Source organism: Oncorhynchus mykiss, chromosome 13, assembly GCF_057628025.1.
Source record: "Oncorhynchus mykiss isolate SJ-2025 chromosome 13, ASM5762802v1, whole genome shotgun sequence".
NCBI classification, from domain to species: Eukaryota; Metazoa; Chordata; class Actinopteri; order Salmoniformes; family Salmonidae; genus Oncorhynchus; species Oncorhynchus mykiss.
Genome location: NC_143034.1, coordinates 31,040,188 through 31,056,893, shown reverse-complemented (window position 1 = coordinate 31,056,893; position 16,706 = coordinate 31,040,188). Strand labels below are relative to the sequence as shown.

At 40.0% G+C, this 16,706-nt stretch overlaps 2 protein-coding genes across 2 annotated transcripts; one reads left to right on the top strand and one right to left on the bottom strand.

Moving 5' to 3' along the window:
* Positions 1–5,691: 5,691 nt before the first annotated feature.
* On the top strand, positions 5,692–9,603 carry LOC110485969 (chromobox protein homolog 8). Its single transcript, XM_021557238.3, has 5 exons — positions 5,692–5,889; positions 5,988–6,031; positions 6,254–6,319; positions 6,467–6,533; positions 7,767–9,603. Exons 1-5 carry the CDS (start codon positions 5,821–5,823, stop codon positions 8,634–8,636), a joined length of 1,116 nt encoding a protein of 371 aa, XP_021412913.1. The 5' UTR covers positions 5,692–5,820; the 3' UTR covers positions 8,637–9,603.
* Positions 9,604–11,452: 1,849 nt separating this feature from the next.
* c13h17orf67 (chromosome 13 C17orf67 homolog) lies at positions 11,453–16,498 on the bottom strand. Its single transcript, XM_021557237.3, has 3 exons — positions 15,415–16,498; positions 12,615–12,703; positions 11,453–12,249 (listed from the first exon to the last, which is right to left on the bottom strand). Exons 1-3 carry the CDS (start codon positions 15,470–15,472, stop codon positions 12,133–12,135), a joined length of 264 nt encoding a protein of 87 aa, XP_021412912.1. The 5' UTR covers positions 15,473–16,498; the 3' UTR covers positions 11,453–12,132.
* Between the last annotated feature and the right edge of the window lie 208 nt (positions 16,499–16,706).

The following is a 16,706-nucleotide window of genomic DNA, read 5'->3' as shown; positions in this document are numbered from 1 at the left end:
GAGTATCTAGTTAAAAAGTGACCGGGTTTATATGGCATGTTTTGTTGGCCTAATCATTTTTCCGAATTGCAGAGATTGCTGCAATGATTTTGCATGCACCTTTGACATGAATATTTACCCGAAAAGGAAAACGTGTGTCCCTGCCCTAAAAACAAGTTCGATTAAAGTCCGTATACTTTTTGGTCCAATTTGTTTGAAGTAAAGCATGTCCTCTCTCTAACCTGCACACACACACACACACACACACATTTGCTAAATTGGAGATTGACAGGAAATCTATGTATTATAGGAAAATGTTTCATACTGGATTGGAGTGATGAAATTGTTTGTTATTTTACAATGGCACTGAACGTTTTCTCATTCATAAATCCATCGGCTGTTGCTGTGTATTTATTTCCCGGTTGTTTGTTCATGCATGATTCAAATGTTGTTTTGTTGTTTATAAAGCCAATGTTTCTGTGTACCCTACTGATTTGACAGTGTTGGCAAACAAATGTTGACATTTTGGCTTATATTGTAGCTATGCCCTGCGTTTGTCACAATGCGAGTCTAATTTATGTGAGAAAATATGACAAATGAGGTCAACCTGTGGCTGATTTATCATCTGTCTTCCCCTATTTGTCATGCCGTTTTTTGATATAGTAGATTTACAAACGCAACTAGGGACAGTGTGAAGAATTCCAGTTAAATTATCATCAACATGGCGGACTGACTGTAAATTGAGTCGTGGCAGCTGCACAGTCGAGAGCAAAAGTTGCCCTTAGCCCCTACGCCTCATTGCGAAACTTCAGGGATGATGTGTCGCAAAAACCCATCGCCTTGACAAACCACAACCGCAGAGCAGAAGCTTTTACTCTCGACCATTTTATTTAATTCCATTGCCGCGGAGCCCCCGAATAAAACAAAAAACTGCTATCGACACCTTAACGCGCAGAGAACGAGAGAGAAAATGGCTGTCTCTTTTAGTCTATCCAGCTTATTTTTTTATCGAGGTTTTAAAATGGGCGCATGTGACACCACCCAAACCGATATAAATTAAATAAATTAGATATCTTAACGTTATAAGGTTAATATCTGTAGCCTAACTGTCTGGACACCATAAGTAAAAAATGTTACCAGCCTGCCAACGGAAAAAACCCAACCCATTTTGTTAAGTGTCGGCTATGTGGCAATATAACAAAACTATTAACGTTTGCTTTATTATATTACATTATTAGATCAATTCTGTTCTTGTTGCCTCCAACCATAGAGATATAGATATATTGTATTCTAATTGTGTGTCTAATATTGTGTTCTAATTCTACAGCCCTATCCGCGAGAGCGGTGATCTCTTTTGGCAGTCATCTCAGAATGTTCACAACTTTATTGTTTTTTGCAACCAATGTCACTTCATTTAGGCCCATACATTCCATGCTCTGTGAATTGTTCCTATAGGAATTATATTGTTCTAAATTATGTTTGGAAACGTTTGACATTATGAATATGCTAGTCTATAGTAACGCGTTGGGTCTTGTGGATTGAATTTTGTACCATTGTTTATTTTCACAGATACCTTGGCTGGCCCTGTAATTTATACAATTAAGCTCTATCGAAACAAACAGAAGTTGCCGATGCCTCTTTCTCTCCCTCTGCGCACACATTCCACATCCCTCCTCCTTATCAGCAAAAAGTGTAACCTTGAACTTTTGTGTTGGCAATATTGTGTGCACGGCAATGTGATCTCGGTTAGAGGCCTAATGAAAATAGCTTGAAGGTCTTGGTTATAGATGTGACGTCCTTTAATGACCAACTGGATGAAAATAAAGGTGACATTTTAATTATGTCCGATGCAAAATGTGACAGATGTTGGCCAAGCTTTTAGACAACTAGCCCCAAGAAGTTGTGTTGTTATGCAAATTTCACCAAAAATAATTAATAAGCACAGAGGACTTGAAATACATGATAACTGTGTGTGTGTGTGAGAGAGAGAGTGCGTGCGTGCGTGCGTGCGCGCTTGTGGCAATTATGTGATCGCGTGTCTGCATAGGAGAGGAGAAATTAAAATTCGTTCTTCACCTTGTGCATGATGTCCTTGCCTTTGCATGATGTTCGTTTTTTGCTTTTCTGAGCGATAGGTAATGGCGGTTGCCCAGATACGAGCGAACCAATAATCTTCTAACAGGTCGACCATGCACCCATATATGGCTGCAACCACTGCTGCACTGCAGTCGCGCGGAGACCAATGCTTACCCCATAAAAGGAGTCCCGCAGCCCGTCTTCCTCCGGTAAAGCGATGCACAAAATTCATTACTGGCATCATGTTTGCTTGTGAAAAAATACATGAGACAAAATGAAAACCTAATGTAAATGCATATGACGAATAATAACACGAGGGACGGTACAATATCCCATCTAGCCTATTTTCTGCATGTCTTCTTTGTCCTGTACTGCTGCTATCTCAACGGGGATTTTGAGAGCATTTACATTAGGAAATTGCTTGTAATTGACTAGATGTTGATGTGTCTGCATGTGTGCCGTCATGGGCCTAATTGATATCATAACAAACAATGCAATAACATGCATTGATTGGCAAAGAGGGGGTCCTTTGTTTCAACCACATCCATTGTAGTTTATCCATTGCAGCCTGTCAGCGCAATATTGCCATTAGCCTATTGTGATTTCCAATGGATCAAGATTGACCTATAGGCGTGTAATTAAGCAATGAAGAGTCTATTTCGTGGTTTAGGCATGCAGTCAGCGTTTGAGATTTGCTTTGTGTATGGACTGTATGGACCTGCATGTCTCTTAGCTTTAGGGTGGCCCGCTATAAATTTAAATCGACATGCATGCTACACTGAAACAACCATTAGTTGTTTCAGTTAGGTCGTTCAATTATATATAAGGCCTGCCTGCCTCTTCTCTCCATTCTTGTCGAGGAATCGGAAAATTGTATTTAAGTATGGCTTATTAGTCAAGATCAGATGATTTGAAATCGATTATGGCTGGGTCTATCAGGGAAACAATGTTATCATAGCCCTATATGAGTTTTCTCCTAAACGAGTTGCTCACGGGGGTCAAATGATCCCAGAGAGTAAAAGACTATAGTCTAGAAGTATAAGCTGAAGGCTTTCGTGATCTTTGCATGCTTTTACAATGCAAACGTATTGAAATGAGACAATGCCAATACCAAAGTTGTAGAAAACTTTGTTGCTCTTCACATGTGCAAATACACTTTGATCATAATAAAGGCCGACATCTGAGACATATTTTAATCAATATACTTTTTGTCAAATGGTTGTGCGTCCATCTCAACTCATGTGTTGGCCTTAACAGCAATATTATCCGATCGATTAGCCTATCTGATATAGTTGTATTTATATGACTAGGCATAGATCAACCTAATTAGGAAATCATCATTCGTATGAGCCTATATTCTTAAATGGAAGGATGTTTGTGTTAAATGAATGCCTTTTTGTTCGTGGAATTTAGTTCATAATGTAGGTCTGTAATCTTGTTTGAAAATCAATTTGAACTTTTAGAGTCTGTTTTCTTTAAGGGGACTTGGTGATGAGGTCTGAATTAATATGAAGTTTCAAGAGCATACGGATATGTTATTTTTAGTCCTCAATTAAATATATTTGCGAATGATTTGTAGATGTGTGATCAGCCAAATAGCTGTCAGATTAAGAAAATCAGTTTATCGGTCAATTGCACACAAGGTCCAACCGAAATGTGACTTCTGCTTTTAACCCAAACCGTTCATATAAGCCTACAGGTTTTGTGGAAAGGTGCAGGGGGCTGCCACAACTGGGCACCCGGGGAGCTATTGTTGTGAGAGGTTAAGTGCCTTGCTCAAGGACACAACAGCAGGCAATGGAATCTAGGATTTGATAGGCCTACCAGCAAACCTCCGGTTGCCAGCTCACTTCCCACCAGACCCGGGATTCTAACTGGCAACACTCCGGTTGCTTGCTCGCCTCTAACCACTAGGCTACCTGCCGCCAATCAATTGGTGTCGTGAGTTTAACCTTTAGTTGAATGCACTGCAAATTAATATTTAGACAAATTAATACTCCGACAAAAAAAAAAATTGAATGGAAAGTTTGACAATAATCCAACACATTATTGAAATGGACCTTTTCCGATCCGACAAGTCTCATGAAGCTGTTAATTTGAATCTGTGCTATAATACCATATTAATTTTATTTTAGAGAAATAAAATGAAATAGTAATGATAATACAGATAATAACAATAATAATATGATCATTATTATTAGTATTAATAAATAAACAATTAAAATAAATATGTAGGCCTATCCAATTAAAAATAACGATAAATACAAGGATATTATTATTATTATTTTATCTATTTTGGTCTGACAAACCTGTCTTTCTTGTACATATGGCCTATATATTCCACATATTCCTTCAGTTGTTCCTCTAACGTGGATAAACGCAGTAGGCCTGGCTGACTGATTTATGCTGTGTAAACAACAGGATTTATCACACATGTGTCTAATTATTTGAGCAGATCGTAATGAAAGTATGCAAATTATTTAAAGCACTTATTTCAAGTCAGCGAACTCATTTTCCAAGGCTGAATTATTAGAGACCGCAACTCACGAGATTTTATGGTTCGTTTTAAGTGACGGGTTCGTGGAAATTATAGACCTAAATATATCCCTTGTTGAGTGGTTGTGCTATGATCACTTGGTGTTGTGAGTTGAAAATATTTTTGCTTAATTGAGGCCCATGCATAGGCCTACAAACTCTATTCTAAGCTTTTGTTTTTCTATATGAAGCCTAGCTCTACTCAACTAATTAGACTGCATAGGCCTACTTCCATACCCTAACTCAAACAATAGGCAAATTTCTGTTTCGCTCAACTTTTAATAGGCAATATACAATATACAATATACAATTACAATATTTTCCCGATTGGTCTAAAGTTTATGTTCAGGTTAATTCATTTTATTTGAGGTACTACCTTACAATTTGATGGCAATAGCCTACTTAAACACGTTAAAGGCTATGAATTAGGTAAATACTTACGACTAAGCTAAAGGTGCAATGTGTTCTCTGATCCCCACATTTAGACATCTTCGATTGTGTTCGGTGAATGAAGTCAAACGTGTATGGAAACTGTAGCTTAGGTTTAAACGAATATCCTACTGAATGGAGACTATAATTGACACCATTTATTGCGAGAGAAAAAGACAAAACTTGTAGGGATCAAGAGAACTGGAATAGTCTATGTTCTATTTAGACATATGGCATTTCCTTTAGGCCTATATTGTCTCCTAGTCTCTTCATACAATTTACCTTACCATGACTGTAAACTATTGATTAGGAGCACTTTAAACTGAAATATTGTGTGACAGTTCAGTTGATAACTGAAATGTGCACACATTCAATCTGCTTTCCTTCACCTCTTTGGCCTATTACATTTGAGGAACGTTGCTCCCATTGTTCATTTCTTTTCATTCTGCACATGTTCTGCGTTATATATCTGGCGACATATGTTTTTAAAGATCTCCGATTAATCCGAGTAATTGATCCACCGCGCTAATGCCACCATTTTCCCCTTAAGAATTTCCAGAAGTGGACGCTCCTCCTACTCACCTAGCAACCGCGGGCACGTAGCAACGGGTAACCCAATGGGCTTACTCTAAATGGTTCCACCGACTGCGGTTCCTAGGCAACACATTTTTTTTTTTTTATGACGTCTTTTCTGTGCAGGAGTATTATGGGCTGCCTGGAATTCACTCCGCGAGACAGGGGAGAAAAATATCTAGCGTTCACCACCAAGCTTTAGCTAACGGTAGCTGGATTGAAGTAAACATGGAGCTGTCTGCAGTTGGGGAACGGGTTTTCGCAGCCGAATCTATCATCAAACGGCGAATAAGGAGAGTATGTGAAACACATTTCCCTAACATGCATAATATACTTTGACGCGCTACTGCAGTTCCCTAACGAAGCGTTCTTTTTCTATTTCTGATGACACGCAGGGTCGAATGGAATACCTTGTGAAATGGAAGGGCTGGTCACCGAAGTAAGTTGCGTTGAATTTAATGCTAGAGAACCTTGCTTCTACATGGATGTTGCTGGCTGCTAGCTGTAGTGTTCGCTTGCTAGCTAGGTGGCATCTGCTAGTGACAAAGTCAGCGCAGCACGCTGGCAGTGTTAGCAAGCTAGCTAACGTTAGCCCGTATCTTCGCTTGCTTTCCCAATGTAGTGGAAAACCAACCTCTGTCAATTGTATTTTTTTCCATAGATTTAGCACTTGGGAACCGGAGGAAAATATATTGGACTCCCGCCTCTTCGTCGCATTCGAAGAGAGGTAAATTGTATGGATATGGGCCTGTTCATGTTGTACATTCATTGCATGCAATGTTAGCTGCACAGCAAAATATAATGCATCCGTCACGCAAGTCGCCTATTGCACTTCACTCTCTTGATACTCAAAATGGGTGTCTTGCTGTTCCAGGGAGCGCGAAAGGGAACTATTTGGGCCCAAAAAGAGAGGCCCGAAACCGAAGACATTCCTGCTAAAGGTAGCTATGTTGATATGCATGCACTGTTGAAAATAATCCATCCAACACGCAATGATACTGTGGAATCCAATGAATTTAGGGCTGCATGGTTGGACACGATTTCTAGCATGTGGCATGTAAACAGACCACAGTCTCCACCCACTGTGTATCCACAGGTTCTTCATATGGTTAATATATAGCAGTTGTTGCACTAACGTAAATATGCAAGTTTGAAGGATCCCACGTGTCAAGTTTTCCCATGAGAATCACCTTTTTTTCTACCGGTATTAAGGCAACATTATATTTAGTGCTAGATGTGTATTTGTGTAGGTGTGAATGTGTATTTAGGGAGACTAATTAGTCAGGCTGGTGCTAATAGACCTTAATACGTTTTTTTTTTAACGAATCATGGTAAATTGGTTGGATTGACAGGTAGCCAAATTGATCAATAAACATGCCAGGTTAATTGTTTATATTTCGAAATGAACTCAATTTAGGCCTGCACGTGTAGAATATAAAATGTGCTTATAAAAGCGAGGGTTCGTCTATTCTGGTGTGCATCGATAATTCGGCACGGTTAAAAGTTAGCACGTTTTGACGTGTAATCATCAGTAAAGCAATCGTTACAGCTAAGACCAAAAGTTTGCATGGGACTGGTTTTAAATGAAATCTTAAAATCTGAAGACGTCATCAAACGAATGCGCGTGTCTTTTCACGAGAGCCGATTATCACAATTGCTTAATACCAGCATCTTATTTAGAGTGCAGGTTTTCTTGCAGGCCCGTAAATGGCTGTTTTCAAACTGAGCTGCAAAGACATGTCTAATAAGTAACTATTGTGAAAGTGTAAAAGTGCTAGCAAACTGGTGTAGCCTGTAAATTCTTCAGGGGATATAATGAGAAGTAAAGATTTTGTCTACTGTCTTCATTTATAATTGTGTACATGTATTGTTGCAATTATACTCTTTGCTATAAAAAATTGTTTTGCTAATTGCAAGTGTGCATTTATTAAGCCATTATAAAGCGGCTGGCATACTCTTAGTATATATCTATAATGACAAATAAAGAGTATCTTCAACTGACATTTTAAATTCGTCTTTATGAAAGAGAACATTATACCCACTGAAATTGGAGAAGTGGAAAAACATTTCCCATATTGCCAACCGGCAATAGCCTACTTTCAATTTTCCATCTTTGTTGATAAGATTTTCCCCTGTTCAAAAGTGTTTCTTCTCTGGTTTCCTTCCCCGTTTAGGCACAAGCTAAAGCTAAAGCAAAATTGTACGAGTTCAGGAGCGATGCGGTCCGGGGGATACGCGTCACCTACCCGACCCCAGAGCCTGTCATCACCCCCAGAGCGCGAGAGGGGCTGAGGGCCGTGGTCCCCACCATCTTCCCACCCAGCACTGTCAACAGGGGCGAGAGTGTGCGGGTCAGGCCCCCAGAACCGGTCCGAGAGCACCGTCAACCAGTCCTCCAGAGGCCCCCAGGCCCCGATGGCTTTGTGATTGTCCCCAAGAAGAGAGGGCCCAAACCCAAGCTGCGATTTAAGGACAATCCCTTCAACGCTCCTCCCGCCGCCCTGTCGCCCCCCAAGAGGAGGGCAGAGGAGCAGGCGACATACGGCCCACTCAAATTGGCCAAGTTGGGCCTGTCCGGTGGTGAAGAGAGGGGGTCTGAGATGAGGGGGATTAAACTAGCCCACAGGCACCAGGAGGAGCTGGGTGGTTATCCCCACAAGCAAATTAGGCCTGTGGCTAGTGGGAGCACACAGCAGCACTGTGGCCCAGACAGGGGCATGTTGCACTCACACAGAATAGGCTCAGACTCCCAGGCCTGCAGGACTAAAGAGTGCCCCTCAAACTACTTATCCCCTCCCCAACTAAAGCACCTATCCAAAAAGAATGTGCATCAACCCAGCGAAGAGCTTCCACAGAGGGGGAAACCTTCACTCATCGCCAAAATCCCTGTGTCGCGGATCCTGGGCCAAACGGATGAGGTGACTTGGAAGCCTTGCTTGAACAACGTGGAGAAGGTTCTGGTGACTGATGTGACCACAAACTTTTTGACAGTGACTATCAGGGAGAGTAGCACAGATCAAGGATTTTTCAAAGATAAAAGATGATTTCGTCTGATTTTAATTCTCTTCAGCTCTGTCAATCTTGTACCAAATTATTTTGAAAAGTCCGCACTTTATAGTGTCATTTATCATTCAGATTTTTTATGTAATGTATAAAAGCAAATTACAGGATTGTATGTGCAGATGTGTGTGTGTGTATATATGTATATATATATATATATATATATATATATATATATATATATATATATATATATATATATATATATATATATATATATTTATAGTATAGTATATATATATACTATAGTATAGTATAGTTGGAAGTCTAGTAAATGTAATGACCAAAATTAAAGGAAGTCCATTTGAAGCTAATCACCACCCGTAGGCTATTTGAATGAGTTGCATGCCTTGTGTACAGCGTTTACTTGTTTACAAATGGCTTTTAGTTTTCAGCAATCCGCTTTTAAACAAACAATATACTTTGTCAGACAGGCTATAATTATGTCAAGCTAGTACCTTTTAAATGTTAAGAGGTATAATGGGGGGGCATTTGTCATTTGATTTCACATGTCAGTGAGAAAAACAAATATGGAGAAATCCTAAACCAATTATAGTGTGAACTATATGTTCCAGGTCATGCCGTTTCAGTTTGAGGTGTAGCTTACCCTATTCATTGCAAAAGTTTATCAAGCACTTTTTTGGAAGGTTTAATAAAAAGTGGATCATATCGATGTCTTGTTGACCTACATGTCCTCTATAAGAGTTTATATAGCCTTTACAATGCTATAGGCCAGCAGATGTCGGTCTTGTTTCCAGATTTTATCAACTGTTAATAAAAATGGGAAAGCTGCTTGATGTTTATGACGCTGTCTTTGTCGAAGAACATACGGTCTTTCTGTTGACATCTGTGTTGGACATATAAATCAAATGCTTTCAATGTAACAGGATGATCACAACCTGATGTCACAGTTTGCTTTTGAGATGCTTTCCAGTAAACTTGTTGCAATTGTCTCTGTTTCTGGTTGTCATGATTTCGACCAACTGATTTTAAGATTCCTTTCTTGCATTGGTTGTGAAAAGGACTGATGAAAGTTGCAAATGTGCTTTATAGAATTACAGGTTTCAGAAATATTTTGGTGACATGTTTTTTATTTTTTATTTAGGAAGCTGCTTTAGTTCGCATGTTTCCCGTTGTCCTAATTTCAAATAACGTTGACCATATTTCGAATTTATAGACCAATTGCAGGAATAGGTTTACCTCGTCTTTGCCGTGGTTCATAATGACATTTTCTTAGCAATATTGTAGTGCCAATTATAGTAGAGAAATAGGTCCTATTTTTCGTTGAGATTAGTGCGTTTTGGCAACGGTCCACAAAGGCCTAAAGTCAAGACCTTGGTTTATATATTTTGTAATGATTCAGATTTTTTTTAAACAAATCAGGAAGCAACTCAAATGTATAGGCCTATTTGCTTTCATTAAAAATAGAATACTAATTTCACTCTTATTTTTATTAAAATGACAAAGATTGCTAAAAGATAAGAGTTTTAATAAGAGTTGTATATTGAATTATATTTAAATGTAATTGTGCTGTCGTCCTGCAAACTTCACAGAAAAAAACCGTAGCCTATAATTATTTTAAATGGTTGACATTGGGCTTACATGAAGAATTTAATTGTACTTTTGCAAAAATCTCAAATCATAAACCAATACAATCCAGCGCCCATCGGTATCTGCGGAATGGACACGATGGTTATGTGGGGTCACAAGGTAGGTAGGCCTGTGTTACCAAATAGGTCATCAGAGCTAACATAGATTGCCTATTACACGTATGTTTGGCAGGGATGCATTTGCCTGACAAAAGACTCCGGTCATTTCTGTATAGGCTATGGCTTAATGTTTAATGATTAATTTGCATAATTGTTGCGGGCTTACTCTGTTTTTTTTACTTGGTTGGTTCCAGTGGCCTATTTGTACGCCTATTCGTTTTGCAGAATCATTCGATGATGGTCGCATGCCTCATGCAGATAGTAATTGAACAATCTGACTCTTGATAGGCTACAATGCAATTTCTCCAGATGAAACACACGTCGGGTGTTAGATGTTGTCATTGAATCATGGGGATATAGTAGAATATAATACAATTTTCCCAAAAATTAGACCAAATGCATCAATAATTGTTCGATAGTTTTGGCCATCAATCAGCCCAAACATCAGCAGCACATTTCTTAAATTGCATGTAAAATGTGTGCAGGTTCAGTGGTATACGGCCATATATGGTCATTATCAGTTTAATGATATAGTACGCAATGTTACAAATAATTTGCACGACGTTCACTTCGGAGAATAACTGTATTTGTTCTTGTCTGGATATATTTACTCCCTTCACACGTCCAGAACTGCGTAGGATTTAGCCTAGTGCTCCCGGCCATTCAGTTTATCTGCGATAAAGCGTTGAATACTTTGTATCAAATAATTCCCCTCTTTCCTTTCACAAGTTGTTATTAATTGTGGCCAATAGCATGCCGTTCTTCTGTAGAGCCTCCTGCGCGAGAAAGTAACAGCACTGTGCAGAGTCATACAGTGAACTCGACGGAAGGGCACTGTCTTAATAAATTCCCCAAACATCAGTAAACTACGATAGTAACCTCGGGTCATGTCCGACCGCAACAACCGTAACCCCGGGTCAGCAGCGAGGTCAACCCACATGACTGCCCATGTCACCATGGAAAATCTTCTGCTTCACAGTTCCTCTTTCTTAGTAGTTAAAGTCTTTATTTTCTCTAAAGTCTTACCGAACGAAGCCTGTTCAAAGTCCAGTTTCAAAACGGAAGAGAAAAAAAAACACCACATTTCCATATTTTTTATTTATTTGATTAGATTGTTTATTAAATAATAGTTTTTTTTAAACATTGTTTTACATAATACAATGTATATTTTCTCATAACTGTATCCACATATAAACGGATCATGTATGCTCTATGATGTTAACATCATTTTCTATGTTTCCTGTATGCTAATGTTGCTGGAATAAGCTGATCATGCTCTTGTGGCCAGTATCTACTGATGGCCACTAATGTTCCCTGCTGAGGCTTCATCATGAAATGCATGTGACAGAGTTACACTCTGAGCTTCACCCTCATATCATTATCATGGTCATCATCATCATTGTCGTCATCACAGTTTTCAACATCCTTCTTGCCGTCAACGCCTTCTGCCACACAGAAAAAGTTGTTCGCCAGAAGACAACAAAAAAAAAAGACCTAGAATCAGTTTACCCCAATTCTAACTGTAACCAATCAAGAGGGAAATACAAAACTGATCAGCCAATAGGCTAATTATAGGTACTGTGCATTGTGTTCAAATGTGTCCGAAATGTAGTGAAATGATGTACTTTCTGGTACTTTTTTTGTTACACTGCATTTTGCTACCCTGTTCCCTACTCAAAAAGCCCCAGGGGACCCAAGCAGGCATGTTTTATGGTTGTGTTGGACAGACAGGAACCTGGGCTGTGAGGAGTCAAGGCGAGGTCACTGGGGATTAGACAGGGTGTCCGTAGTTCCTGTCACAGCGGGGGTAGCAGTGGGGGTTCAGCCAGTGTTCCAGGTTGGTCTCCTGGGCCCTCTGATCCAGAACCTGCATGTGGAGCAAGTGCTCCTATACAGAAGGAGGAAGGGAGGGAGGGAGGGAGGGAGGGAGGGAGGGAGGGGGGGGGGGGGGGGGCAAGAGTCAAAAGAGGGGGGAAGAGAGTGTGAGAGAATCATGAATGGGTGGGCTGTTTTTTTTCTTTTTTTGGAATGAAACACACCAGGGAAAGAAAGAGTTGACAAGCAGTTTCATTGTATCACTACATATTATCTAAAGTGCTGTTAGTTTATCAAGCCATAAGCAGCTCTCATTATCATATCAAAACAGAAGAAATTACAGGGTAACTGATAAGTGAAACATTTTTTATGGATTCTTAGAAGGATGAGCACCACGCTGCATGTTTCGAATTGTGCCCCTTGCACTTTGAACCTTACCCTCATTGGCTCATCGGGGTGGCCGGGCTTCTGCCTCTTGGTCCGCAGAAGTTGCTTAGCATAGCTCTCCTTGATGATTGGGTTTGCATCTGTCGATAGAGAGACAAAGCATTTCAAGACATCAATGTCCCTTCATTTTCAAAGAGCTGACTGTGCAACATCACTGCTTGCCTACGGAGGTTGGCATTTATTGTCATAAGTTTTGCCCTGGAGGCAGCTCTGCAAAGTGGTCACTAGCTGGCAGAGCAATAAAGTCATAGTTTTGTCACACCTGGACTACTGCCCAGATGTGCGGCCATGTGCGGCAAAGAAGGACAAAGGTCAATTGCAGTTGGTCCAGTACAAAGCAGCACGTATCGCACTTAGATGTAGACGGAGGGAAAGTGTCAGTATCATGCATGTCTCCTGGCTCAAAGTTGAGGAGAGATTGACTGCATCACTCTTGGTCTGTGTGAGAGGTGTTTGATCTGTTGACGGTACTGAACTGTCTGTTCAAGCAGTTGGCACACAGTTCGAACACCCATTGGTACCACACAAGTCATGCAACCAGAGGTCTCTTCACAGTCCCCAGGTCCAGAAGAAGAGGCTGGGAAACGCACAGTATTAAATAGAGCCATGACTACATGGAACTCTCTGCCACCCCAGGTAACTTAAGCTAGCAATAAAACCCATTTTAAAAAAACAAACAGATAAAACAACACCTTACTGCACAAAGGGAACTGTGAATCGACACAGTCATTTTATATATATTGTATTGTAATTTGCACTGTACTGTGTATTAGACCTAGAGATTGTGTGTTTGTACTGATACAGTGCATTCAGAAAGTAGACCCCTTGACTTTTTCCACATTTTGTTACGTTGCAGCCTTATTCTAAAATGTATTCAATATTTTTTCCCACAGCAATCTACACACAATACCCCATAATGACAAAGCAAAAACAGGTTTTTGGATATTTTTGTCTATATAATGTCTCACACAAACCAAGTTATGAGGTCGAAGGAATTGTCCGTAGAGCTCCGAGATATGATTGTGTCAAGGCACAGATCTGGGGAAGGGTACCAAAAATGTTACTCCTCAGTAAAAGGCACATGACAGCCTGCTTGGAGTTTGCCAAAAGGCACCTAAAGACTTTCCGACCACGAGAAACAAGATTTTCTGGTCTGATGAAACCAATATTGAACTCTTTGGCCTGAATGCCAAGCGTCACGTCTGGAGGAAACCTGGCACGATCCCTACTGTGAAGCATGGTGGTGGCAACATCATGCTGTGGGGTTGTTTTTCAGCGGCAGGCACTGGGAGACCAGTCAGAATCGAGGCATAGCTGAACGGAGCAAAGTACAGAGAGATCCTTGATGGAAACCTGCTCCAGAGCGCTCAGTACCTTAGACTAGGGTGAAGGTTCACCTTCCAACAGGACAACAACCCTAAGCACACGGCCAAGACAAAGCAGGAGTGGCTTCGGGACAAGTCTCTGAATGTCCTTCAGTGGCCCAGCCAGAGCCCGGACTTGAACCCGATCGAACATCTCTGGATGTGGAAAAAGTCAAGAGGTCTGAATCCTTTCCAAAGGCACTGCATGTAGGCTCTGTGTGACGTTGTAAATGTATGTATTTCAGTCCTTGACTAATAATGTTCTGTACTATGTATAATGTCATGTTTCATGTGAACCCCAGGAAGAATAGCTGATGCTTTTGGAGCAGCTAAGGAGGATCTTAATAAATACCAAATACCCCCCCCCCCCCCAAAATCGGATTTTAAACATAACCTTAACCTTAACCTTAACCACACCGCTAACCCTAACCTTAAATTAAGACATTCATTTTTATGATATAGCCAAGTTTGACTTTGTAGCTGGCCCATCTAGCGGAAAATCGCTCAGTTCTGCCTCCAGGGCAAGATTCATGACAATGAACGTCAACCTTAATTTGTCTACATCTATCTCAAACGAGAATGTTGCAGCAAATCAGTGACATAGGATACTCTATAGGGAATACGGTGTGATTTGAGATGCAACCCTAGTCTCATAGAGCTCTGTCTCTGTCTGTCCCCCAGCAGCAGCAGAATATCATTAGGAGGTTGTTTTTTGGTGGAGCAACAAAGTAGCCATTCATTTCCCCCACTCTCCAGAGAGCCAGGCCAGCCCGTGGAGCACGTGACCCCCAAAGACCAACCTGTGAGGGGGTATGAAAATGAACCTGGCTGGCTCTGTCAACAGCGCCAGGCACACACAGCGACGTGGCAAAGCACCACCCAGGGCTCATGCAGGCTTTTTGCAATGATTTTGAAACGGCATTGATAAGAGTTTAAAAATGGAAGTACATGATATATTGTAAAAGGGGGCAGATCAATACAATATTTAAATGAGCTAACGGCATTGCAGTTAAAACAACTCTGTCATATTTGTTTTGTTTTACATGAACAATTATTTCTTTAGCTTATTTTTCATATTTTCATGCAATATCTTCATACAACAGAAATGTTTTCAGTTTCATATTTACTAGTTACAATGACGCAACACAATATTTGCTTTTCTGTGCACGACCGAAATGCATTTTTATTTTGTAAGTTTAATTATGATGCAATTACTTTTCTTTATGCATGTAATTATTTGAGCATATAAAGTACTGCATTAATTACTACTTAACAACTGCATAATCATATTTTCTTTAAAACAACATTTCTATTGCATTAACATTTAGAAAAAAATGCAAAGATAAACTTTTTATCAGAGACAAGCCACCAAAAGGTGAATTAATACATTTTTCTAAAGGCAATTTACCTCTTCAAAATGAGCCTACCTGCTATGTAGATGGTCAAGAGGACCAGACAGAGGGAAAATGCCACAAACTTCTTCATCTTGGTCTCAGCTCTCCTGCCCGGCTACTTCTGCACTGAGACCCCAGTCCGTAGGAGATGAGGGGGTAAATTCTCCTCTTACGTCACCGATCACCTCCCCAATCCAAATATCACAAAACTGGGTCACATAACTGTGAAAACATCTGTTGAGTGTCAATGTGCCTGCTGTTCTGGCATGAGACGTGTATTTATTTGTATATTTATTTGGTGGTGATTATAGCATGCAATGTACTTGTTTTTTCATCAGTTTGAACTTTGCTAGCGTACTGAAATATATTTTTCTTCTAGCACGAATTACATCTGTATCCAGTTGCAGTTTTAGTGTTATGATTTCAAATTTGCAATGCTGATTCTATCCACTTGATGGCGCGCAAAACTCATTTTATACAGAGATCATTTGTTAAGGAATAATGGTTGTGTTTTTCGCAAGGCAGTGTTTTTTAAAAGGCTATATTCTGTTTTGTTCTTGGTTTCCCGGAAACTAAGCCATACGCCTTATCGGCCTTGGGCCACACTTTTTTTACGGCACTTCAATACAAAGTTATTTCCGTAGCAGGTTAGGAGAGCATTTTCGCTAACCATAATCCTTGTCCTAACCTTAACCTCAGAATCCTAACCTCCTTCGCAAATTCTCCTAACCTGCTTCAGTATCGAAGTGCCGTAAAAACATTGTTTTAGTCTTATCACTGTTTGGATTGCAAGGTTTTTTGACAGCGTGCCTCGTCTTTAACAGTCATTCCAGCCAAATGTAATGTAATAAAGTTCTTGTTCAACTTCTTTCTATCATCATGTAGAAATGCCCAAATAATGTGTCTGTTTTTCCTAAATATAAGATTTAAGAAATTACGGGTAACTTCCTATAGGCCTAGTAACCTATCAGTGAATGTGAAGCTCTGTCTGCGTTTATAATATAATTATGTTATGTAGATGTGCCTTGATGCCTTTGAGGCAAATGTTAGTAATACTATTTAAATGTGTTGAACGAAAAGCTCTAAATCTTTCCCCTCAACAAACTGTTTTTGATCTGTTATTCAGTTGCCAGAGTCAGCTGAGCATTACGTAAACATGTACGTCATGGTTTCGTTAGCATATTGGCCAATTAATACGAACGACACTTTTGATAATGAGGGCGTTCAACATTGCAGGGGAGTCGAAACTGACTGATCTACAAATCACATTGCAGCATAAATAACCATAGAGAATGATAGGGGCCTCTATTGGCCAAAAGGCTATT